This window comes from Folsomia candida, unplaced genomic scaffold, assembly GCF_002217175.1.
Source record: "Folsomia candida strain VU population unplaced genomic scaffold, ASM221717v1 Fcan01_Sc006, whole genome shotgun sequence".
Classification (NCBI taxonomy): domain Eukaryota; kingdom Metazoa; phylum Arthropoda; class Collembola; order Entomobryomorpha; family Isotomidae; genus Folsomia; species Folsomia candida.
Genome location: NW_019091198.1, coordinates 5,548,156 through 5,572,923, shown reverse-complemented (window position 1 = coordinate 5,572,923; position 24,768 = coordinate 5,548,156). Strand labels below are relative to the sequence as shown.

The following is a 24,768-nucleotide window of genomic DNA, read 5'->3' as shown; positions in this document are numbered from 1 at the left end:
TGTCATGATCAGCAAGAATAGAATCTCCTTGCTTTGAACAAAGTAGAATTCAAGTTATTGGATCATAATGCTACCTGCATGGTCTCAAATTTTACATTTCAATTCAGAGAGCCACGTTTACTATGCATAAACTCATATATTCCTATATTCCTACATCCATTCAAAAGTTTATAACCGACTGAGGCCAGAATTATTTCCTACTCTAAAAGAGAAAGTTAAGAAATGAATAGAATTGGATTAATGCTGCCTCAGAAGTGGCATCCGCCAAGTAGAATTTCCCCTATAAATTGTATATTTCCATAATAAATAATTTAAATAATGCAGTTTGATTACACAGATATCGTTATCCTATAGAAGGAGACCCCCACGATCACCACTGCGGTTTGGTACACATCACATAATTCATTACTATGCATCATTATCATTTTGTTTTATCTTGGGATTAATATTCTTGGTCCAGGCAGGTTGTGTTGTGGCCTTTGGTAAGTAAACCAACTAAACAATCTTGGCAACTCAACCCGACAATGTTCCCACATGCTGATATTTTATGTGAAAGGTTGAGACCCACTATAAAATATGAAATCCGCCTTTCACCATTTAATATTTACTCGAGTCCACACTCCTTCTCCGACTGTTTACTACTTCTTCTACTACATCCACAGTCCAGGAGATGATGCACATTTTAACTCTTTTCTGGTTATATGTTGCAAATATCCTCCAGATTAAGTCAACATCCGTTCGCGTCATCAACAAAGATGCAAGAAAGATTGTACACCAAAACGCCACTCAGATGTTTCGATACGATGTAGAAAATGACATAAAATATAAAATCGAGAAGCTGAATTTATCCAAAGAAGAGAAGATCACGGCGCAAATATCGGTATTTCTAGCTGTGGTGGGATCGAAAGTAAGTGGGACAAAAAAGTAGAAATACATATGTGAAGGTCTCGAAATAGATTGCGTTACTCTAGTGTTTGCTTTGATTTCTTACTTTCAATGAAGAAAATGTATGAATACTTTCTCCCTCTAATCTTACCAGCAAATATGGCACAAATACAGCATCAACCAAGTCTCAACTCTGCGCATTTCGAGTCGAGATTCTCATATCTAGTCCGACGAGTGTCTATGCACCACCAACTTGCCTTCCGGAATGCAACACTGGTATCAAATGATACTGTCAAACTTTCTGAAATAATCCGACTTTTAAATTTATTCAATATTTTAAAAACTGTCCAATGCAACGGTTTGCATTCCAACTCGTTCACTCGGGATGGAATGTATATTGCTAAATACCAGTACTATGCGAAAACTGGCAAACTAATTATTCACTTCCAGCCATCCCAGCCGCCAGACGTAGCAAAAAAGCAAGTGGATACTAGTTTATAATCTGTCCAACTTTAACGTCAATATTCTTATGTTTAGTTTATAAATGGAGATAAATACATTTATTTCACAGTGGCAAAGAGAAACACGCCAAGAATTCTTTCCTTGTAATCAACTCTTCATTTGGGGATAAATTTCAGGCGGTCTTGAGTAATGAGATATTTCTTTCGTGGCCCATTCTTCTGCTTCTCTGCCGCTTATTTAACTTAACACTAGTTCCTGCCAGAAGTAAATGGCAACTGAAAACTTGTGCACCAAATGCTGCTGCTAAAGATGGCAACCCAATTATGCTTTTTTAACCATCCAGTCCAACAGTGTTATTACTGAGGTCGTTGTTCATGACGTTTTATTTAAGAGCACTCTACACCTCATTTTTTTACCACGGTTTCCATTACCTGGAACATGGAGAGCCCTGCCTGGGGGATGTAAATAATAATGCTGGAAGCTTGTAAGGATCGAAGCACGTTCACATAAACACAAGGATTTTGTAAAAACTGAAATCATTTTCATGCGTGGTTTGATTTATAAAGTCCGTGGAACTGACTGACTGAGATACGACGCGATATAAATTCGCCATTTCTGCGAGCTGTTTGCAGCAAGCCCTCCTTCCTAGACTAAAAAAACCTTAAGCAGTATTCCGTCGTGCGAGTGTAATATTTACATTCACTGGAACGGTTGGGTGGTATTGTTGGAAGTAAACTATTTGAGAATTTTAACAAACAACACGTCACATCATGTTGCTGCATTGCTCCTCGTGCGACTAGTTTGAGCATTTGACTCTTATAAATCAAGCACGAGTATGAACTTGGATTTTTTAAAGTGAAGACGGCTTATTATATGTGCGAAGATAATTTAAACATTCGTGTTTTGGCATTAATTGGCGATTCTGAAGGATATTGATTTTGCTTTGGTAGCTATTCCATCCGACATTTATGTATCAATCTGATTACCAATCCATCCAACAGATTGCTGTGTTGCATGCCTTATATGTACGTGCAAGAGTATTGAACTTATTTTTAGTATTAGTATTCACAATAGGATCAAGTTACCTGATTTACATGTATATTTTTAGTTTCTTATTATTGAATTGACCCCTCTCGTATTTTCTTCTTCATTATTCGCCTTCTCCAAATATCCAAATATTGAGTAGATTTTAGAATGTTGACCAAATGATTGCATAATATTACTTATCGGCACATTTCCCCAAATTCAGTTAATATGTGAAGTAAGGGTTCAAACTTAATCATAGGTGGACATTAGATATAAGGAAGTACATGCATGCATACATGCATGTGTACATATGTATCTAGGTCTATATATGTATGCATGCATGTGTTAAAGTATATATTTAATACCTTTAGTTGCAGAAAATCGTTTCGAAAATACCGAATTTATTTCGAAACGAGTCCAAATTGTGTACAGTTTTCCTTATCATGCAAAATTGGAAATCATCAACATTACGAAATAACACGAAGATCCATGTGAACGTACAATTGATGCAGTTTAGTGAATAATTAGTCCTTGACCAAAAACCCTCCAAAACCACTTTGAATTGTGCAACGTGTGTGCTGTGTTCTGTTACATAAGCCGAAATCTTGAAGTGTTGAGATGACGCAACAGGACCTGATTTTATTCACCCCACCATCGCAATACTACAATACCACCCAAATTTATGAACATTTCGTCTCGAAATTAGGCACAGAGCTGAATTTTGCGTGATGGATGTCAATAATTTTGTTCGGCAATATGGTCACAAAATGTGGATCTTATTATCCTTGCAAACAATATCCCACACTCAGAACAAAAATATTAGACACGCACTCTCTCCTCAGTCTGAGTTTATTTTCACATTTCACCATCCATCACATATATTGCCAACCCTTTTTTATTATCTTTCCCTCTGTTCGACACATGTTTGCAAATTTGCATTTACAATTGTTAGGCATACAATATACCGATATTTATAACGTGTGTGTAGCTTTACCCATCGATGCACTTGCCAATAAATAGTGGAGCATTATATATTTTATTATAACCATCTATAGTGCTCATTAACACACGATTGAGTGATTTCGAGTGCTGAATTCACACATCTGCTCCCATTTAATATGGCACAGACCGCATTATCCGTGGTCAATGGTTTCAAAATCGAGTATTGAACTCAAGTAAACTTAAGTACCTTCGTTCGATGGACTCTTCTCCACTTCTTTGCCGAATAATTCAACTAAATCCAATTCAAATATAACGAAGCCAATTGTCCCATAAGAGACTCCTCGACGACAGACTACGTAGTTATCACATGCTTTATTACATTATGTAATATGGCATTCCTGGATTAGACTGGAACAGTGATTCTGATCCAGTAATGTCACCAATTGCCCGTAAAACTACGAGTTTTCTAGCGTGGAATATTTATAGGAAATTGGGACAATCATCGTGTGTCTGCTGCTTGTCTGACTATGTGCATCATAACCGGTAGGATGATACAAGACGACTCTTTTTGTCACACTTTTCAAGTTTATCCAGTCGTAAACAAGGTACACATATACATACATTAGACCAACGATACCTATGTATTTACTACCTCATAGTTTGGGAATACAACCGCAAGTGCAAATCATAAGGCCAACTATGTACATCAACAGAGAGATAATGCAAGGGCAAGTTTCACAAAATTGGCATTCCGATACTAAAGTTTTCTGTGATTGTGGCCTTGCTGGTGGCAAAAGCCCTGGGTTTGCATAATCCATACGAAAAGTTTATTAATTCTTTGCTAACCAAATAGCAGTTTATTATACACTTGAAATTACCTCACATTACAAACTTTGTAAACTTACGATTGAGATGGATGATTCAACAATTACAAGTGAAAGGTCAGACAACTTTGTTCCAAGGAAAGTTCATTTGGTCATTAATACTTATCCGACCACCCCAACGAAATGTGTGATAACAAGGAAGAAAGTGGGGCACTTTTTTTCAGTCGCTCATTGTGCACTTCTATTGAAATTTCAGCATCTAAGGAAAAACAGTGACTGTTATTTGTTACCTATGTTCCATCCTGAAATTTATTATTTGCGACTTCATATAATCCCTTGTTTTCTATCAATCACAAAATCTTTAAATGTACACATTGTAATTATGGCTTTCAGCAATATTTAAGATTAGTTACCTCCAAAAATTGTGTGTGACCACTGTGACCAGTTATTGATAATAAACAACTATTACATAAATTACTCCTGACGAGTAAAACCCTATTGATTTTTCACGACTCAACTTCCTATTTTTCATGCAAACGCAGGAATCAAATAATACTTTCAGAACTTTATTAGTGAATCGACTGAAATATAAACACAAAGGAAGACATTATTTGTTTTAGGTGGCATTTTATCCTTTTACACCACTTTTCATTCACAATGCTCGACTTTCCCATGGGTGTTGGGCGAAGAAGATGAAGAAGGAAAACAACCAGCCTTTGAACGTACTAGATGGTAACCCGCAAAAACCCTTTGCCAACTCCATACATATATTATTAGACTTCAAAACCTCTTCGTCCTTCTTTCCAAGACTTGCAAAGTCAACAGTCACTAGGTTTTCCTTCATTTGTGAGTGAACCACAAAGAGATTTTTTTGGGAAATGTCACTCTTCTCTTCAAAGATGCATTTTATATAAAAAAAATCATAAAAACATGACGCGTAGAAGGATCATTGCACATGGACACCCTTCAGGCCTCCCATACTTTTTGATCCAGTCCGTAAAAGAATGCACATAATGTTTTCATATCCGTACAAATAAAAGTCTTCAACGTAACTTTTTAATCATAATCAAGTTGATTATGAAGAATGGCAAAGGTAATAATTTCCTTAGGAGCTGCGTGCCATTGTTTCAATACCAAAGTTATGACTTTACTCAATTGCTCAATGGAATTAAAAATTTATGTACAGAAGGTAAACAAATTTGAAGCTGTTTTCATCCCATATGAGAATTTTAATTGTCTCAATTGTGCACAGTAGTTTTATCCACGATTGTACTTTGAATGTGGTAATTTGAGTTAAAGTGGACCATCAACTGGTGATTACACATAAAATCTTCAGGTTTTAGGAAATTTAATGACGATGCGACCAATTGTCACGAATGAACTAGGGAAGTACATAAATTTACTACTCTCTTTCCCTGGATACAAAAGCGGAATAGACTAAAAAAAAATGTTCTGCCTTATTTTATATAATTTCTCCTTCTCTTGATTAGGCTTATAGATAAGCGTACTAAAGTTTTTGTGAAAATTAAATATTTCATTTGCCAGCCACAACTGTAAGTAAACCATACTTTGAACTACTACGTCGTGTGGTTCAGTGCTATTCGAGGTAATTTGACCACAAGAGACAAATGAACTCTGTAGAAGAACATCAGTTATCAATTACACACACCAAGTTTTCAAACTTTTGTATTTTCATTAAAATGATTAAAAGTATTTTGTCATTTCGACCGAATTCCGCAATTTGTTACAGGAAGGGGTACTCACGTCGAGTTACGTTATCTAGAAATTTTCAGCGGTGGCGATTGTACCTAAATTTCCTTCTGCGATGTGTACTGAATTAGCATAAAATTTAGAATATTTCAGATATAAATTCGCAGAAACGAGTTAGAAAAATTATAAAAAGAAAGCGTGGGATTACAAAATACGAATAATTAAAGCAAAATCAAATTGATCCATTATTCACTTTAAAATTTAAACTATGTATGGTGAAAAATCGGAAATCAGAATTTCACAATAGATCAAATAAAATTGACGATTAATCGAGACTTACTTGTAAGGTGAGAAATTGATCGTAATTTTACGATCACCAGAGCCCGAACGAGGTCACTGAGGAGGGATGATGGTTGACAAGTAGTATGTAAGTTCACCGGCAGGGAAAGGCGTATTTTGAAGCAAAAAGCATAGAACAAAGTAAAAAACTCCTTCTTCCATGCACACGCGCGCCACCACCAACCCTCAGTGAGTTCAAAGAAATACCCCCAACGCCACGAGTCAAAGTACCGGGAGGGAGGGTCGGGAGTGACCTCGTTCGGGCTCTGGTGATCGTAAAATTACGATCAATTTCTCACCTTACAGGTAAGTCTCGATTAATCGTCAATTTTACGTCACACCATCGCCCTCCGAGGTCACTGAGGAGGGATGATGGTTGACAAGTAGCCGTTCAAAGAAACTTTGACGAGTGAAAAATATATATACATAGATAAGTACAAAAACATATACGAATTTATTTGTAACTCTTAATTATGATAATATAGCATTCGAAAATTCACCTCGTAAATCTAATGGCTTATTGTAGAACTTTGCAAATGTTTTAGATTTATCAGACCAACCAGCTCTAGAAAAAACGACATCTAAGCTGACCCCCTTTGCTACCGCCTTACTTGTGCTAGCGTGACGGAAACTGTGAGCCTTAAAAATAGAAACATCAATACCAGCTAATGACAAACATTCTTTTAGCCATCTACTAATAGTCTGGCTTGTAACAGGCTTATATGGTAAAACTACACTAATTAATAATTCATCAGAATTACGATAACTAGCAGTACGATTTAAGTATTCATCTAAGCATTTAACAACACATAACTTATCATTAACTTTATAAGGGACCAATAACAAGCACGGTTGCTTCTTCGCAACCCCAGAAGTTTTAATAATTTCAGGAATAAGAATCTGAACATTACTTGACCTTATGATATTATTTATATTAATTAACGACAGGGTTTGTACCCTTTGTCCCGTGACCAAAGCGAGTAACGCTACCAATTTTATGGCTAACCTAAATATAGGCAGCTCTGAATTTAACGGCCATGAAGTGAACATATCCAAAACTAAATTTACATCCCACACATTATCATATCTAGGTTTCGGTGGCCGTAATTTGCTAACAGCTTTTAGTAATCGAATTACAAGAGGGTGTTTACCAACGTCAACACCGTCAATGGGGGCTATAATTAAAGACAGAGCTGATCTTGCTGTGTTAATACCGCTATAGCCTACGCCATCCTTATACAAAGCGGTCAAAAATTTCAGAATCGATTGTAAATTAGAATGAAATATGTCTGAACCATAATTATTACAAAAATTTTCCCATCGTTTCAAGTACGATTCGTATTGTTTCCAACTGGATGACGCACAGGATGAAAGTAAAAGTTCGCAAACATCTGAACTAAGGCCACTGTTTATGAATGAACGTCTTGCAATATTGCTGCTACTAATTTGAGGCTGGAGTGAAGAGGGTGGTGCCTATTCGAAAAAGGTGAAGTTAGCAAATCTTTTTCAGGTCCAAATATAAGCGAATTTGACTGACGCAGCCTCTCAAATTCTGGATACCAAACCTGACTTTTCCAAAGTGGCACCACCACAATGCATCTACATTTATCATTGCAAATCTTTTTCAGGACACGTGAAATTAGACAAAATGGGGGAAACGCATATAACAAGGATTCTGACCATTTAAACGTAAATGCATCAACCCCTTCCGAGTTCCGATCAGGAGAATACGAATAAAATCTCGAACACTGATTTGTGTTCTTTGACGCAAATAAATCTAAAGCTGGCTCGCCAAATGAATTACAAATTGCGATAAAATGACACTTTTTAGCATCCAATCCGAATTAACTACTTCAATACGAGAAGCAAAATCAGCTTCTACATTTTTCTTACTTTCTAAATATGTAGCTTTAATAAAAATATCTTTCTTCTCGCAAAATAGCCAGATTCTTTTAGCAATTGCATGCAACAATTCCGAGCGGCAACCACCATAACAGTTTATATACGAGATTGCAACTTGACTGTCAACTTTTAACAAAATATTACAATTTCCTTCATCGTTTGCAAATATAGTCAGTGCTCGCTCAATTGCTAACAGTTCCAATGCATTAATATGTAATAACTCTTCAGATTTTGACCAAGTGCCGTGAGAAACGTCATTGTCACAAAAACAGCCCCACCCAAAAGGTGACGCATCAGTGTGAATCACTTTTTTAAAACTGTCCTCTTTTATGGAAACCTCAGCTTTATGTATTACTGATTGCCACCAGTGAATATCCGAAACTGCTTCTTGAGACAAAGTCATACGATTTTGATAATTATCATTATTTGATTCTAAAGAGAATTGAATATCGGAAGCTAATTTCCGAGTATACAATAATCCATATTGTACTGCAGGACACGCTGAAATTAAATATCCTTGCAATTTAGCTGCCTCTCTTATAATTAGAGATTTAGATAACAAACATTTTTGTGCAAATTCAAAAATTAAAGAACGCTTGTTCGGAGTTAATTGAATGGTCATTTCTAAGGAATTAAAAATAAATCCTAAATATTTAATTACTTTACTTGGAAGTAATTCCGATTTTTGATAATTTACGGTAAACCCCAAACTTTTGAGTAAATTTTGGGTGGCCTGAACATTCTCGCTGCATAATTCAAATGTTTGACCAAATAACAAAAAATCGTCCAAATATCTCACGGATTGATAGCCTAATGTTCTAAGTTTCTCGAAAACTGGTTTCAAGAGCTTTGTGAATAATAATGGGCAAGTACAACAACCAAATGGAATACAATTAAAGTGATAAAGTATACCATTGAAACGGAATTTTAAATATTTTTTACAACTGTCATGAACAGGAACGTGGAAATACGCATCCTGTAAATCTATTGTGGCCATAAACATGTTTAATCTCATAATATTCAATACGCTTCGGTAATCTTCCATTTTAAAATGTGGACAGTGTAAATAGCTATTCAGTTTCTTAAGATTCAAGATGAATCGTCTTTTTCCATCAGGTTTAGGGACAGTAAAGATTGGAGATACAAATTGATCACTTTCCTCTTCAGATAGAGATATTGCCCCCATTTTCATTAGGCGGTCCAATTCATCGATAATAAATAGCTTTTCTTCCGGATTAAATTCTTGAACCTTACAATTAATTTGTGGCTCTGGTAAATTCTTAAAAGGTAGTTTGTAACCCCGAACAATTTCAAGAATAACAGGGTCGTCAGTCAAATTCGCCCATTTATCATAATATAATCTTAATCTACCTGATAATTTACTCACATTTAATTCTGCGGGCGGTAATTGTTGTATCTTCCTCGGTTGAATGGTCGTCTGCCTCCCCTCGAGAGGAGAGGCGCCCGGAAGTTTAAATTATGGCTAGTACCAGCATTAGATAACGACCCTCGATTACATGAACCTCTTGCATAAGTTCCACGAGCACCTCCACGATAGATGGGGGTCAAATTCTTCACAATTTTGGCCGATGTTCGGACAGCAATCAAATCTTTTTCTAAATTATTTCCGAATAAGTTTTCGGTGACCGGAACTGAAGATCCACAAATTCCAGCACTTTCGATTGACAAAAAGGGTTTAATTTGTTGTCGTCGCCTGAGGCTAATTTCTCTAAAAGCCATATCAAATTCTGTTGCGGCTTCCATTGAACAAGAAAGTAAACTTTTCAATAAATCATTGGGAATCTTATCTGAATTTTTTGCTAAAACTTCAGCAAGATGTGACTGGGCTACTAAACCTCTTGAAACAAATTGTTGAACAAATTGTTGTGATGCATCAATAACTTGAGCTTTTTTAGGAAGTTGAGTCCAAATTTCACAATTGACTTTGGGTGCCCTCATTTCTTTAATGTTTTCTGGGATCTTTAATTTGATCTTGTTTTGATCAATGTGTTCTTTTGAAGCTGGCTGAGCAATTAATCGTTTGAATGCTGCTGCTACTTTCAATCCTAAAGGAGGGCCATATTCATCCTCCGACTGATTTGAATTCAATATTTCTTCAACAATTGGATTTTCAATCTCAATATTTTGATCAGCAGATTCATCTATTATGATTTAAATCATAATTTTTTCAATGTTTAGAATATTCCCAATTTTTAAATAATGAAATTCATTTCTTTTTGTACTCACCATTTGGCGATTTATCAACAATTGAGGTAAAAAGATCTGTTATTGGATCATCCTCATTACCAACATCCACTACGTGGCAGGTATTATTTTGTCGAGGCTGCGCCTGCGACTGGCCAATCATGTTTTCAAAAAACTCAACGAGCTTAGAAATATTTTCGGAATTTTGATGCACTGTCTGCGACAGTGATCTTAGGCCAATTTTTTCATTTTTTGGTTTCTTTTTCTCTGGAGAATCTTCCTCTCCAATTTTTCTATTTAATTAAAAACAATATAAATTAATGCAGCGCATTAATAAAATTTTCACTAATCGAAAAACCTAGCGTTTGCGCGACGCGGCGGAGGAAAAATAAACACAAATATCTTACCGTTTTTGTGAATTTCCTATAATTTCCGAATTTTCTTCTTTACTGGAAGCCATTTTGGATGGAGAGAGCGAAAACGTGAGCTGCCTTCCTCTGCCGCGTATGAACCAACACTGAGGGTTGGTGGTGGCGCGCGTGTGCATGGAAGAAGGAGTTTTTTACTTTGTTCTATGCTTTTTGCTTCAAAATACGCCTTTCCCTGCCGGTGAACTTACATACTACTTGTCAACCATCATCCCTCCTCAGTGACCTCGGAGGGCGATGGTGTGACGTAAAATAACGGCCGGCCATTTGTTCAAATTCACAAAATAATGGACGTCCAAAATTCTACCCACAACCTGTCACTTTATCCCAAAACTCCTCATCGCGTGCAATCGTCTCATTGAAAATGGTATCCCTTGAGGAATGCCCATGCCTACTTATGATTACCTCAACGAAAAACCTACGCAGAGTTTTGTGGCTTCAGCGGTTAGGCTAACAACTCAACCACTTTCTCCTTAAACACCGCACAACTAAAACTTTAATTTTCGGTGAGCTCAGCTCAGCCCACTCAAACTCAGATGAGCATTTCAAATGACGCATTGTCAAATGTGAAGAACTCTCGTGTTCACTGACTTATGCATGTCGTTTAATGAAACCATTCACTAGGAAGGAACAACCAGGGATCAAAGTCCGGTGTGATATGACTTTACTTTTGTATGAGTAATAATTGTTTCTTTCAAACTAATTTCTCAACTCGCTTTCTCTCTCTCCTTTTCTCTCTTTCTTTGATACTATTGTGACAGACACAGAGCTTAATTCGGAACGGTTAGAAAGTGGAGAAAATCATTTATTCTCCGAAATGCAAAATTGGGTCATGTACAACTTCAAATGTTAAAGCTATTACGTTACGACTGTTCCAATCTGAATTTAATTGATGCGACTATTACTCTAAGCTTTGGCGAGATATGTTTGATTTGGCCTGCTTACTATTGGACTACGGAATGCGGTGCTTATCTGCAGGCGGAGGAGATGAGGGTTTACAGAACGACGAGAGAGACGACATTAACTATCCTCTACATCTTTGTCCTTCAGAAAACAAAGTGCAAACTTTGCTCAAGATTGAGACGAACCGATCTGACAAAAAAACTTACTTTCTCCTACGACTCAAATTCGAATTACTCACTTGTTTTCCATGGGTCAGGCAAAGTTGCAGGTGGTTATATACCAAGTAAATATACTTCCATCAGGTTTTCCTTACTCTACAAAGTCATTTTTATGATATTGTGACGAATCCTTGTTAATATTGTGCAAACGTCGTTGCGTAAAAATGTAACATTTGTCTCCGTGAATTCCCAAACAATGCAATTTTTCAGTCCAAATCTCACAAGTCCTTATCTTCGACCCTGGTTTCTAAAGCTGCGTTTATACTTCACTCCCTGCTAGCTTGCGTCACAGTATAACTTTGACGTAAGTTGATAACGGGTAAAGTATAAACCCGGCTTACATAAGTCTCTCGGAATCTTTGTGTTCGAGGCGACGTAGTACATTTATTTAATTTGTTATAGTTATTGACAAAAATACCATAAAACGGATGGCTGCAAATGGGATACTAGGCGAGACTGATTATAAGTAGGTACAGGTGCGTATAGCCCATAAAAAAGTCGACGAGGAGGAGGTCGAGAGTGTTGGAAATATGAAATATTGATGCAACGCTCCCATGAGAGAATTCCTCCGAGAATTGTAAGTGAGGTTGTTTCAACCATTAAATATACGAGCGACTTGTGACTGGAGCAAAGATCCTCCGGCTTTGTGAGGAGGAGGTTTCTAAGCATTTGCATAGATGGAAAAGATATGTCACGTCACTAGTTGGAAATTCGAAATCAGCAACGACCCATCAAAGTTGTTGCAGATGAGACACGAGATTTCACTCTACCAAAGAACTAAACCAGACTAATGGAGACGTGAGGAGAGAATGTTACCGCATCATTTTGTAAAAATTTCTTCAGAAACTAATAATAGCTATAAATTCATGACATTATCAACCCTCCTGAACTTTACGCTGCACGTATAAAGCTACGCAGATGGATTAAACTTGCTTTAACTTTCACTTTGTACGCAATTCGTAAATGGGTAGCAAAATTTCGGAAGATTAATCAAATTTAGTAAAAAAAATCTAGAGTTTTTCTTTACTTCTTAATTAAAATGTGCAAAATTTACGCTGAAAAAGACACGTTCGTCGTATTTTAAAAAAAAGATTTGATTGTACAACTACGGGGAATGGAATTACGTAAGTGTGTATTTACATATGTATACAGATTTCCTTATTCTCCTATCCGTACAATTGAACCCACCTCATCTTCCGACAAGGACAACCAGGCAACATCTTCGAACATGCAAATGAATGCAAATGTAACCTGTCACGGCAAAACATTAAATATCAGAGCAAATTGAGAAGAGGATTATACAAGAAGCAAACGTAAATCTTTCTGAAGACGAAGAAAAGTAATCCTACAAAAGACCTCAGGAGAAACACAGAAGCAGAAACCAAATGAGCTTTCTTTCTTCCCGTAGTGAAGGTAACTTCAAGTTTTGAATGTAAAAAGACAAATTGTCCTCTCAAATTATTTGCAGAGAAAAACCCATACAAACTTTGAGGATGAAATGCACGTATATATTTCTATCTCTGGAAATGACTCTCTCGACATGACGGTTTCATGTCGAAGCTGAAAGAATTCAAGAAAATGTCAATAATACGAAAGATGCCCATTTTTGAATTTTGATTAGTTATTTAATATAGAATCCACGTAAGTACGAAATTATTTTGTAACTTTTGATCTCAATATTTCTCTCCAACTTGAAATAGTTTCCAATATTTTTTCCCCAGTTTCTGAGTTGAGACGTGGTTTCAACCGACTACTTTACATTTCTTTGTGTTTACCTTTGAGATGCAAAACTTATTTTTAACAGACACTGTTTAACACTCATGTAGCCCTAAGGGAAATATAGTGTGGGTAAATAATGTGGGTAAATATATAGTGAAAGTCACTTCACTTTAAAAGCTGGAGCTTAACGCAAAGCTTCTCCAGCTTAAGAGTAATGCATTCTGCTATTGCGTTTGAAAAAGTGTCAATCAACACTTACTTAACAAAAAGAAGGAAAACTTTCCTGACTCGGGACGGCAAATGGGATTCTGCTACACACATACTTATTATGTAAGTATGGTGGTTGTGATGCAATGGTTTCTTACATATTTTCACAGTGTGCTGGCAGAGTTGACTTTGAAATTTGTATCTTGTGGAAATAAAGCAATACTCGCTATGCAACGAGAACATACCGATAATTAAACTTTCTTTCCAGTGAAAATGTCAATATTAGACTTAAGAATCGTCCTTGGCAAACTCGAGCATTTTATTGATTCCGATAGTGCTGACAGGGTTGTGAGGTTTTCTTCTCCATTGAGTAAATATGTACATTCGTCGTCGTGGGGCAATCAAAGCAAAACATTCGACAAGAGGAAAAGGACCAGGTCATCAGATTCATATCAAAATGTTAAATCTTGGTTTCCATCCACAGAAGGAAGCAAAACATCAAAAGTCTTAACTCGGCACTTCAAACAAAAGGTTGTGAAGCTTTAGGCATCGAAATGAATGGGATTGTTACACCTTTTCATAAATACCATGTTTATTAGGTCGCTAAGATCGTATCGTTGGAAGCATTTGATGGCGAGTTGGAAAGTCTATTTTAGATTCAAGAAGGAAGAAAGAGTTCCAGCGAATATTATTTAATGAGATACGTACTATTTAGTACGGTCTCAAATAACCACGCGAGCTAAGAGTTTGCTTTATAGGGTACCTTCACACAACTAAATTCCTGCTCACCTGCCTACGTACATAAATGTTTGTCGTACATATAACAAAGTTTGTGTCTGGAATCTCTCTGAAGAAATTTGTTGACAAACTTTCGGGGATTTGTTCAATAGGGCATTAGCTATGATTATTGTTACTATTATTATTATGCAAATATCATTTTCTTGTTGTATGTGGGACAAAGTGTATGAACACAATATTGTAATTGGATTATTATGCTCAGTTATTATATGGAGAGAAAGGGAAAACAATTAATAATAACTGGAAATACAATCAATGGCAACATTTGAAAGCAGGAAATGAGCACAACTCGGCTCAATTAAGCTATTGAAGTGTTTAATACAAGGAGTGTGTGAGATTTATTGTTGTTGCTGGATTTGTCAATCCTTGTGTGATACTTATTTTCGTGGGCTTGTGTACATACGTATATTTGATGTCAAGCAATTCACTTTCACCTATTGTTCCCAAGTCGATCATTTCTGTCTAATGTTCAGCCACCAATGAACACGACAACAACAACCGGCTTACGTGGTATTGATTTCAACTGACCTTTTCTTCTTGTGCAATAAAAACGTGAATGTGGGTTTATGTAGGGAAGTTATGCCAGATTTGGCACGTTTCACCTGGGGATATTTTTACATTTCCAAATCGAGGGATTTCACAATTAATGACATAACTCGTACAATTTCACTTCCTACCTGAAAAATTAATTGTGGCCAATCAACTAGTTCATTGGGAATTTCAACGCTCGTACAATTCTGAGTAACAGTAATTACTCAACGTAATTGCGTAATTTCATCTGATATTTTTGGCTACAAATATTATTTTGTAAGGAGTCGTTCTACTGTGTACATAATTGTTGGATCTCAAAATCGACACCACTAAAGTGGATGGAGACTCGCAAATTTACACCCCTATTTCGTACGAGAGTGTTGCAATGTAGATTTAGAAACTTTCTCAATAAAATTCAAATACATTTAGAAGACCGATTTTTTTATTCAAATCATTAAGCTGTGAATTGAAAAAGTACTAAACTGTCAAACTTAATCTAAAAAATACTAAAAATTTTACGATTTATTTCGTGAACGCTCATAAATCTGGTTGCATTGATTGAAGTTTTTCAAACGACGAGGCAACTTATAATGCAAAATCCTGTATCTGCTACTTTAAAAAATGAATGTCTCCAGAATGTAGGTAGGTAGATCATTTTAAAGGCATTCGCAAGTTTCAAGCATAAAATTTTCATTTTTTTCGCCGATGTTTCGTCGAAATTTTGAGGATTTGTGAATTCTTCATGGATCGACATATTTAAAAAATTACAGCTTTCTAAGCATATTTAAATTTTATGAAAATTTGTCCACAATAGATGTCCTCTGCCAAAAATACCTCTTCTGAAGATGCACTGAACTACCCTCTTACATAACAACGTTCCGTGGTAATGCACACATGCAGAAATTATGAAATGGTCTCTTAGAAAGTATGTTGCAAGCTGGGTTGCATAAAGTAATCTCTCACACAAGTTCAAGGTCTATTCTTTAGGTATTTATAGAACTAGGCTGTCAATCCGTCGGTGGGATATATGTTGCATCCAAACTAATCCTAAACCCAACAAAGAACAAACTTGCAATTAGCTCACGAAGCCCACATGCATGCTCCAGCGGAGTTTGGAATGTTTGCAATTTTCATTATTAGGATCACAAATAAAATAATTTGCTCGATCTGCAGAATCTGAGAATCTGCAGCTCAATTGTATGCAGCCGGTGCAAAGGTACGGAAATTAGCAAGCCATAACAGTTTCCATTTCTAGGTGTGTGGGAGGATTGGAAATTGGCTGATTGGTAAACTGTTGCGTTCCTAATTTGTAATACAACTACAAAAATAACTTTCTCCGAACAAAATGCTAAAAATAAAGTAGCAAATTAGTAATTAAATTATTCTTTATTCACAAAACCAAGGCAAGCACTCACATGTAAAATACACTTAACGAGATATGCAGGGAGGTCAGAAGTGGTGTTAGGTATGCAGCTATCAAATATACCGAACTGAACATTTCTCTATTGGCTTCGGTCCATAATCTTTATTTGTAAGAATTTAAGGACGAAGAAGAAGGTTTAAGTGCAACACAATCCGCATTACAATTTTCATAGGTTTCATAAATCGAGGAAAGTCCGTTTGAGCCAGCTCTTTATGTGTTCCATGCTCCAACCAAGAATATGGACAATCGCAAGAAAAAGGGATACACACAACTTGGCAGCAAATTTTAATTAAAGCCCTCATTTCCCTCCAGCTCCTGCTATTAACAACCCGTAAGTAATCTCAGATTTCAGGACTGCTCGGAACCTGCAAGTCTCGGCCTGTCTGGGTTTGGAGGCAACAGAAGAAAGAAACTTTTTCCTCCGTCGTCTGTTATAAACCTTCTGGACTTAATAAGGCATGGTCCCTGCGACGATGTCTCCAACGAAAACTCTAAGCTCCTCTGTGTACCCGAGTGAAAGCTGGCATTTTACTGCTGACAGACTTCAAGTTGTGTATCAATAATTCCACGAAAATTGAGACATGCACAAAATTAGCTCTTTCTTGCAAAACTAGGCTCAAATGACACGAGTGAAGGGAAGGTGATACAAATTACCGCTTTTCCTGTATCGGTTGTTCACCTTGGGCAGGTTTAATTTTACATATCACGCAATCTTTTGCTTGCTTATTGGTACATCAGTAGAGCGAAGCCCAGCTAATTTTGTTGCCCTTTATTCAAGACGTTATATGTGCTCTACATACATATCTACATATATGAGATGTTAAATTGAAATTTGACACATTTCCTCTCTGATCATCCTTCAAAATCGTTCAAAACCCAGAAATTTGATTCAATTCGTGAAGAAGCAAACTAGAAAAATCTCTAAATCAACTTGAGGTAACACTAATGCACAACCGACAACAATTTGTCAACGCAATGCGCCCCCCAAAAGTGGTCCGACAATCAATCAACACGTTAACTAGGATACTTGAGACTGTCAAAAACGAAAGATTGATGGTGATGATTGAAGCGTATCATTTTTTTTGTGTCGTGAAGTTCATAAAATTACAGTTCTCACATTGCGTGACGATGATAACATGAAACTCGATAAGAAACAATGGTCCAAGATATACTATGAATTGATAACTTGGAGATTTGCATATAAATAAATTTGTGGGTTTGCATATTTTCTCGAAGCAAAATCTAGATTGGCCTTGGCGTCAAGTATCAAATTCCCCTAATTTCTCTTCGTCACAGTTTGCGACTCAGAAATAAATGTCTTGAGCACTGCTGAGAATAAACTTTTCTTTATTTACCTTGTAACGTGGTGGCATCATTGCGTGGTGGCACCATCCACACACATAAAAAGAGGTAAGCGCATCTCGAGCTGTCAACTTTGACATAAATCTCAACTCAATAAAATAAATAACCGAGATGCACTAGCAGTTCAGCCAGAGAGTTGCAGATAGAGAGACCAAAAATACTCTCACACTCTGGAACGGGAAGCAGGGAATATTATGGATCGACTCCGAGGCAGCCTTTGTGTATCCACCGAGAGGAAGACATTTGGACAAAAAACGCATTAGACTTAGAAATAACGCTTCCTAGCTGAAAGCTCGATTCATCATTTTGATACGTGTTTTACACAAGATGTGCACCAAGAGGAATCTCCCTTCACGAAAGAATAACAAGTTTAGAAGAAACAACTCATTCCGAAAACTCAATAAGTCTTCGACGTCCTGGAGAAAGACTTGTTTTGTTCCGAATTGAATAACATTATGCATATTTACCTAATGAATAATCATGCAGTGCATCAATTGATACGAAATTCAATTCAATTCTTCTTTTATTTTGTAGCCGATCTATCAAGCTCTCTGACAATGGATTCATGCAATTATCTTGGATTTTTGACCTTATTAGTTTTTTTCATTTATGAACAACCACCCGACCCGATTTGAGTGGAGACACATTTTTGAAGTAACTCGTTTTTGATTTCTCTGCAAATTTTAAGTCTCACGCTGGCCAGGCAAATCCATAGGTGAGCAACTTAAACAATTAGCATTGACACAGAGAGAGAGTTAAAATTCTATTTACACTCTCACGGCACGTACGTACAACAAGAACAGAATAGTAAGTACTTTGGGCACAGTTTGCACCCGCTCCTTCTTGCGAATTATGTAGCTATCAACGGTTCTCTTAATGTTATAGCACTGTTAAGCCTGGTAATAAAAGGAAATTACGGCTGCGTTTTTTTTTCAAGAGACGAATGACGGGATCAATCAGTGCAGAAACTCAGTCACAAGAGATTGTAGTAATCCATGGCTTGCCGAGTTGTGAAAGTCTTTCAAGCTCGGACATTGATATTTGCAGAATAGATTGCGAAAGGAAAAGTATGAGAACTTGAATCTGGAGAGGACTTTCGCACACGGCAACTAGACTGACGAGTTGGCGATTCTATAGAAAGTATGTCATTGGGTTGACCGATTTTTAACGTGTAGCCAATCCCAGGACACCTTCGATGGAGACTTGTATTAACAATTCCTAATAACTTTGGATTGACGCCGACAGAGTTTCAAAAGTACTTTCACATTCTTCGAAACAAAATTAATATTGCTTACCGGCGTCCAAAAGTTCAATAACTAGTTCTATCCTATCGACTAAATAGGATTTCTGCAATGTACATTTTTCTCCCTAACGATTACGAATGTTTCATGGTATCGATCCTGCATTTAAGTTTAGCTGTGTAAATATTCTTACAGTTTTTTGTGGGGTATACCTTCTTAATAATTATTGCCCCTACATATCTTGTGTCCCAAGGCCACACCGTAATGATGGGTGGCAGATTTCAGTCACATTTATCCTGGAATCCAGGACTGTCCTATTTCTCAAAGTAATTTATTTTGGTACGATGTTAGGATTAAGTAAAATCTTTTCACCTTTCGGACTAGCTTTCAATTTTTGGGATATAGTACAGGAAACGCCGACTAACTTTTGCTCTTGTTGTTCGTTTCAAACTTTTCTCCTCAAATTATGACGGAATGATGAGGTTTGGTCGTGTCGTGAGATATGTATCGTGAGGTGTATACCACATCTGTCTGCATCCTCCTAATACGTACTTACTTAGACAGCAGTACGAAAGGTAAGCACAGGGCACCTTTGACGCAATAGAATCCAATGACGACTTATAGTTGGCTTGTTACGGGCAATCTCATAATCCAATTTATCCCGTCTCAAAGTCTCAGCCTTCCAATCCATTATCGCCCATCCAACAACTTTTTGCGCACTTCCACCCATGGCACAGATTTCATCCCAAATATTTTCATAGGAGGTCATTTCCAAAATAAGGTTAGCGCTGCAGCAAAACCCAGTGATTATTTGCTTCATTAAACGCTTATTATCATCGTCTGTCCCTATTTTATCCAATAACAACAGTGGGACACACAGAAAACCAGCAGCTTATGAGATGGAAAACTACTATTGATAACTTATTGTATTAATTTCTACTATGTAGCTCTCAAACTTCTTACTCTTGCAACTGAGTAGTAGGCTTATCGCCACCAGTAACCAACACACCTCGACGGAGCAATGATGCGTAGCAGAGGGAAACCTAATTAAAAACCTTTCCCCAATATTTGAGCCGTACTCCTCGATCGAACTGCATAATTTTCTTTGAGCTGCTTATTTACATATTTAATTTAGCTACAGAGTTTTCAATATTGCCATTTAGCTTTGTAAATTTATTGTTGCCCATGATTTCATAAACTTGCCCGTTTTTCCTCCCTTTGAACAAAAGGTGATGAAGGAATATTGTTACGACGAGCAGCCAGCACAAGGCCAACAAGCAATTAGTGCAAGAAATAATAAGTGAATGCTGATGGAAGGTCTTTGATCAGAATGCATATGTACATGTAAGGATTCTCTGCTGACTGATGCTGATTATTTGTTGCGCAATGTCAACGAATATCTACTGGGGACACACTTCGTCAAAGCTGTTGTCCTTATGTGTCATCTTGTAGGCTTTATTTGCTAGGAACTTGAAGAACCACAAGTACAATATTTGAACGACCTGTGAGACTAGCTTCCCGTCTGCGTAGATTGATTGTTTACAAATATTTGCCAAGTGGGGGCTGCTTTCACTCTGTCTGACTGTCAACGTCAGGCTCATTCGCCAAATCTGTCAAAAATTGCGTCTTCAACATTGTGCCGCTTCCTTTTTGCAACTAGTAAACAAAACATTTTCTGATTTATAAACCGTTTTTTTTTGTAAAGTTCCTGTTGAACGTCACATCATGATGATAGTACAACTCGTACAGAAGAATGCAATCACCACTGAAGGAAATAAGATGAAACCAGGTCGTTACGATACCCAACTAGAAATTTTCAGTAGTTTTAACGCAAATCCAACCCTGTTGGATAACTGTAAACTTTGGCCGCTTTTTTTGCATTGGAATAACGTAAATCGCTAACGTTGCTTGAACGTTATTTTTGTGTTGGATAAGTGTAATTTGCGATAGTGACGTTACCAATAACTAATCTTGCTCTAATGTTATATGAATGTAAATGAATATAATTGAAATGCTGGGTAGTGGTTGCTTTTGGGTTATATATTGGTAACAAATTTAAACAAACAACATAAATATAACCATTTATATTTTTATTTATTACTTACAAAAATTTAGAATTATTAACTAAATAACATCGTAAACACATTAACCTATTTTATAAATTATAACCAGTTTATTAAAGGTAATGAAACAAATTGGTTTTCTACATGAGACGGAATTAAGACACATTTTGTGACAATATCAGTGATATTGACAAATCTAATAGTAGAGCCTAAATTACGGAGCAAGAATATGTTCAAAGTCTGACTCTCAATTGAATAATGAAAGAACGGCTGCTTGAATGAAAAAGTTCTGACCTCTGCAATATCAGCCGTGTGATTTTTTACTAAACATACTTGACCATTTTTTAATAGAAAACAATTATCCCCCTTCTTGTTGGAAAATTTACATTTTGTAATGTCGTTCTCTTTCTCCTGATTAAACAAAATGGTTACAGATTCACGTTCAAACACCCTTCTAATTACCTGAGCTAAACAATTAGATTGTCCCCTTAACATATGTTTTAAATCTTGCATATAGTTTTCGAAAGGGAATGCACTGACCGATTCAATTGATCCAAATTTTTCTGCATCGTCGGCAAGATGAATCAATGAGTGCATATTATATGTAATAAAACGGCTAGAATAAAACTCTGTCACACCTGCTACGAACTCCTCGAGACACTTTCTAGCTAATGGAATCCACTGACTGTTATTTTTGTTTAACAACATTCGCACGCCAACAGACAACAACATAAAGTGGTTATACTTTTCTACACTTAAAATATTTTTTAAAGCTACAGGACCACTATACAGTAAAAAGGTGCGATATTCGGTCCCTTTCCAATACTCTAACTCACCAATTCCTCTGGGTTTTCTATTAAACTCCACAGGGAAACAACTATTATAGCTTGACAATTTTCCAGACAAGTAATCAACATGCTGCTTACTTTCTTTATATGGAATTTGACCTTTACACCAAATGTGAATGATTTTTTTTGTAATACCAAGACAAATCAGATGAAGATAATCTAATGGAAATTGTGTTATCATTCCAATTCCTAAATCTAACAATTTAGAGAAACCTTGGTGGTGCTCTGGTTGTTCTCTACTTCTAAAACTTTCATTTGTCCTTAAGGGTGCATTAATCTCGGGAAAAGTTACCGTTCGGTCATAAATTCCCTTAGTTGTACATCTCTCACAACCAAAAAAACCATTGTGACCTATTATTCGTTTGACATAACTTCGTGCCGGTGCGTCGGCGATTATACTTCTAACGACAACAGAAAAATTCTTTCCATTAATGCTAACGTTTTTTTAAATAAATCTAAAAGTTCATTAACAGTCGGTGTTAAATACTCATCGCAATTTGCTGGTTTCCCTTCTCCGAACCACAGACCAACTAAAAATGGGGTTTTATCACAGGCTTGTTCAATTCTACCCAAAATTGGCTAAAATGATTTTTTTGAACTACGAGAAATTGGAAGACCATCAATACCTAAGCTAATACTTATCGTATTATTATTTGTGCATTGAGAATCTAACGACTTATGGGTCAAATCGTTAAGTTTCCTCTTAATACCAAAATGATAATATTGGCCATTTACAAAACTTTGAATTTGATAAGCTACAGGGGTTTTAAGGAGAGTTTTTGAGGTACTAGGGAGCCCTGAACTTGGATTTGACTTCCTTAATATTTCTAACAGTTGATCTACAGCTACAGACGTAATATTATTTTTAATAGCCCATTCAGCTAACGAGAATTTTAAGTTAAACTCAGGGACAAACTCATCGTCATCACTAGAAGATAACGGATCATTGCTTAAATAACCGTCGGTATCTACCAACCCATCAATATCATCGAAACAATATGAATTATCATTACTTATTTCTAAAGTATTACTTAAACTATCATTACCATTAACAACATTTGATTCGTTTAAAAGATTTTCCAACTCTTTCTTCAGCTTCCGCCTTTTCGTTCTGTCGGAGGACATTGTTGAGATCTTAAACACTAATTGCTTGATGCCCTTTGCTCCTTCGGCTTATTCTGACTTGGTGCAAAGCGGAAAAAGTCTTGCGCTATTTTCTTTATTTCCGCATCTGTAATTCTACTGAACTTGTTGTGTCTCCGTACAGAATCTGAAATATTACAATAAAATGTTTAAACGTTTAAACTAAACATTTAAACTGCACAAATTTAAATATTTAATTTATGTATTTGTAAAACAACCAATTTACCGAATACTAATTTGTGAATTTGAGGGAAGTCTTTAAAAGCAAGCTTATTGTTTCCCTTTCCAGAATAACTGATTTGACAAGCAAATGGTTGGCTGAAAATGCGACGTAGTATTCCCCGAACCACCTCTTCTTTCGTAAATCCACCAATTAACGCGAGATAGGAGACCTTTAATTAATTTTTAATTAGTGAGATTGATGTGGTTGTAAGTTTATGAAAATATTTGTAAAAAAGATGTTCACCGCTAAAGATAGTCGGTATCAAGTTGAAGAAACAATTCAAATCCTCTTATTTCGACAATTGAATTCAATGGGAATGTAGGAAGGGTCGAGTAATCAATTGCATTTGTAGGTTGCGAATTTGCCCCCAATCTGGTCAACTGGTCTAGAATATCTGTCTGGTTTCTCTGTATTTTTAATAATTGTCGCAGCATAATCCCTTTGAAAACTGAAACAACGAAAAGAACTCACTTGTTATTCATTAAATTGCATTAAAATTATAATCATAAAATTAACATTTATCAAACTTGTTTACCATTCAAATCTGCTTTTGTTGCAAACTCAGCCAGGTTTACATCTACGACAGCTGATGGTGAATCACGCGGGTCTGCATTGTGAACTAAAACTACGAATTGGTCTTCATTTGGTTCAAAAGTAGACACATTAGTATCCAATTTGTTATTGTCAGAAGTTGGGACTAATTTGTTTTCTTGATTTCTTATACGAGTCCCACTTCCTTCGGCCAACTGAAAACTTGGAGGAGCAACAATCATGGGAGTCTCTTCTTCAGATTCTTGCTCCGAGTTGATAGACTGACCTTTTAAATTCAAAAAGAAAATGGGATTAGAAACATTGTAGTGTTATTGCAAATTTAAAATTAAGCTAAACACAAACTATTACCTTCATTCAAAGGGTATACATCATGAAATGAATGTTCTGCAATTGGACTCAACGACGAAGATGGAATAAGTGCAGAGAAACTTTTATACACTTTTGATGCCTTTTTGACGGGAGTTTGCACGCCCCAAGAATCCTTTTCCGTGATAACAACTTTTTGTAAAACAGTGTCGTCTTGTTTTCTTTTTCTGCGTGATCGCCCGTCAGATGAACGACCTGGTGACACGTCCGAGTCAATTGATGAGGTCACGGTGGCTCTGTTGGCTTTCTCACGGGCAATTAAAAGATTTTCTGTAGAAATTAATAACTCGTTTACGTTCATTTTAATAATATTTCACAAACTAGACAGGTGATATACTTACCATAACTCGATCCAATTATGCGACATGGAAAACTTGGCCAAATATCTGATGGATGAGCGAAATTTTTAATCAATTTTGCCAGCTCACCGAGCCCAGAAACTATCGGA

General features: G+C 36.4%; 2 protein-coding genes across 6 annotated transcripts in view; both read right to left on the bottom strand.

Moving 5' to 3' along the window:
* Positions 1 to 24,768, bottom strand: part of LOC110850977 (alpha-2B adrenergic receptor) — a 70,256-nt gene that overhangs the window by 28,294 nt on the left and 17,194 nt on the right. Inside the window, exon 1 of one of the 3 annotated variants that reach the window (XM_035853178.1) lies at positions 1,037 to 1,704. The exons of the other annotated variants lie outside the window; for them this stretch is intronic. The gene's annotated coding sequence lies outside the window, so the exon portion shown is untranslated. Of the gene's footprint in view, positions 1 to 1,036; positions 1,705 to 24,768 lie in introns of those variants that run through there. 3 annotated transcript variants of the gene reach the window in all.
* LOC118436074 lies at positions 6,679 to 10,829 on the bottom strand. 3 transcript variants are annotated; one of them, XM_035853182.1, is made up of 4 exons: positions 10,703 to 10,829; positions 10,338 to 10,588; positions 9,478 to 10,252; positions 6,679 to 7,661 (listed from the first exon to the last, which is right to left on the bottom strand). In XM_035853182.1, exons 1-3 carry the CDS (start codon positions 10,753 to 10,755, stop codon positions 9,480 to 9,482), a joined length of 1,077 nt encoding a protein of 358 aa, XP_035709075.1. In that variant the 5' UTR covers positions 10,756 to 10,829; the 3' UTR covers positions 6,679 to 7,661; positions 9,478 to 9,479. The 3 variants fall into 3 exon arrangements, with proteins under 3 accessions (XP_035709075.1, XP_035709074.1, XP_035709073.1); XM_035853181.1 differs by having other exon boundaries at positions 6,679 to 10,252; XM_035853180.1 differs by having other exon boundaries at positions 6,679 to 10,252; positions 10,703 to 10,825.

Excerpts from the sequence above, each read along its gene's own strand:
- LOC118436074 (XM_035853180.1), bottom strand. The coding sequence starts at position 9,282 with ATGAAAATGGGGGCAATATCTCTATCTGAAGAGGAAAGTGATCAATTT.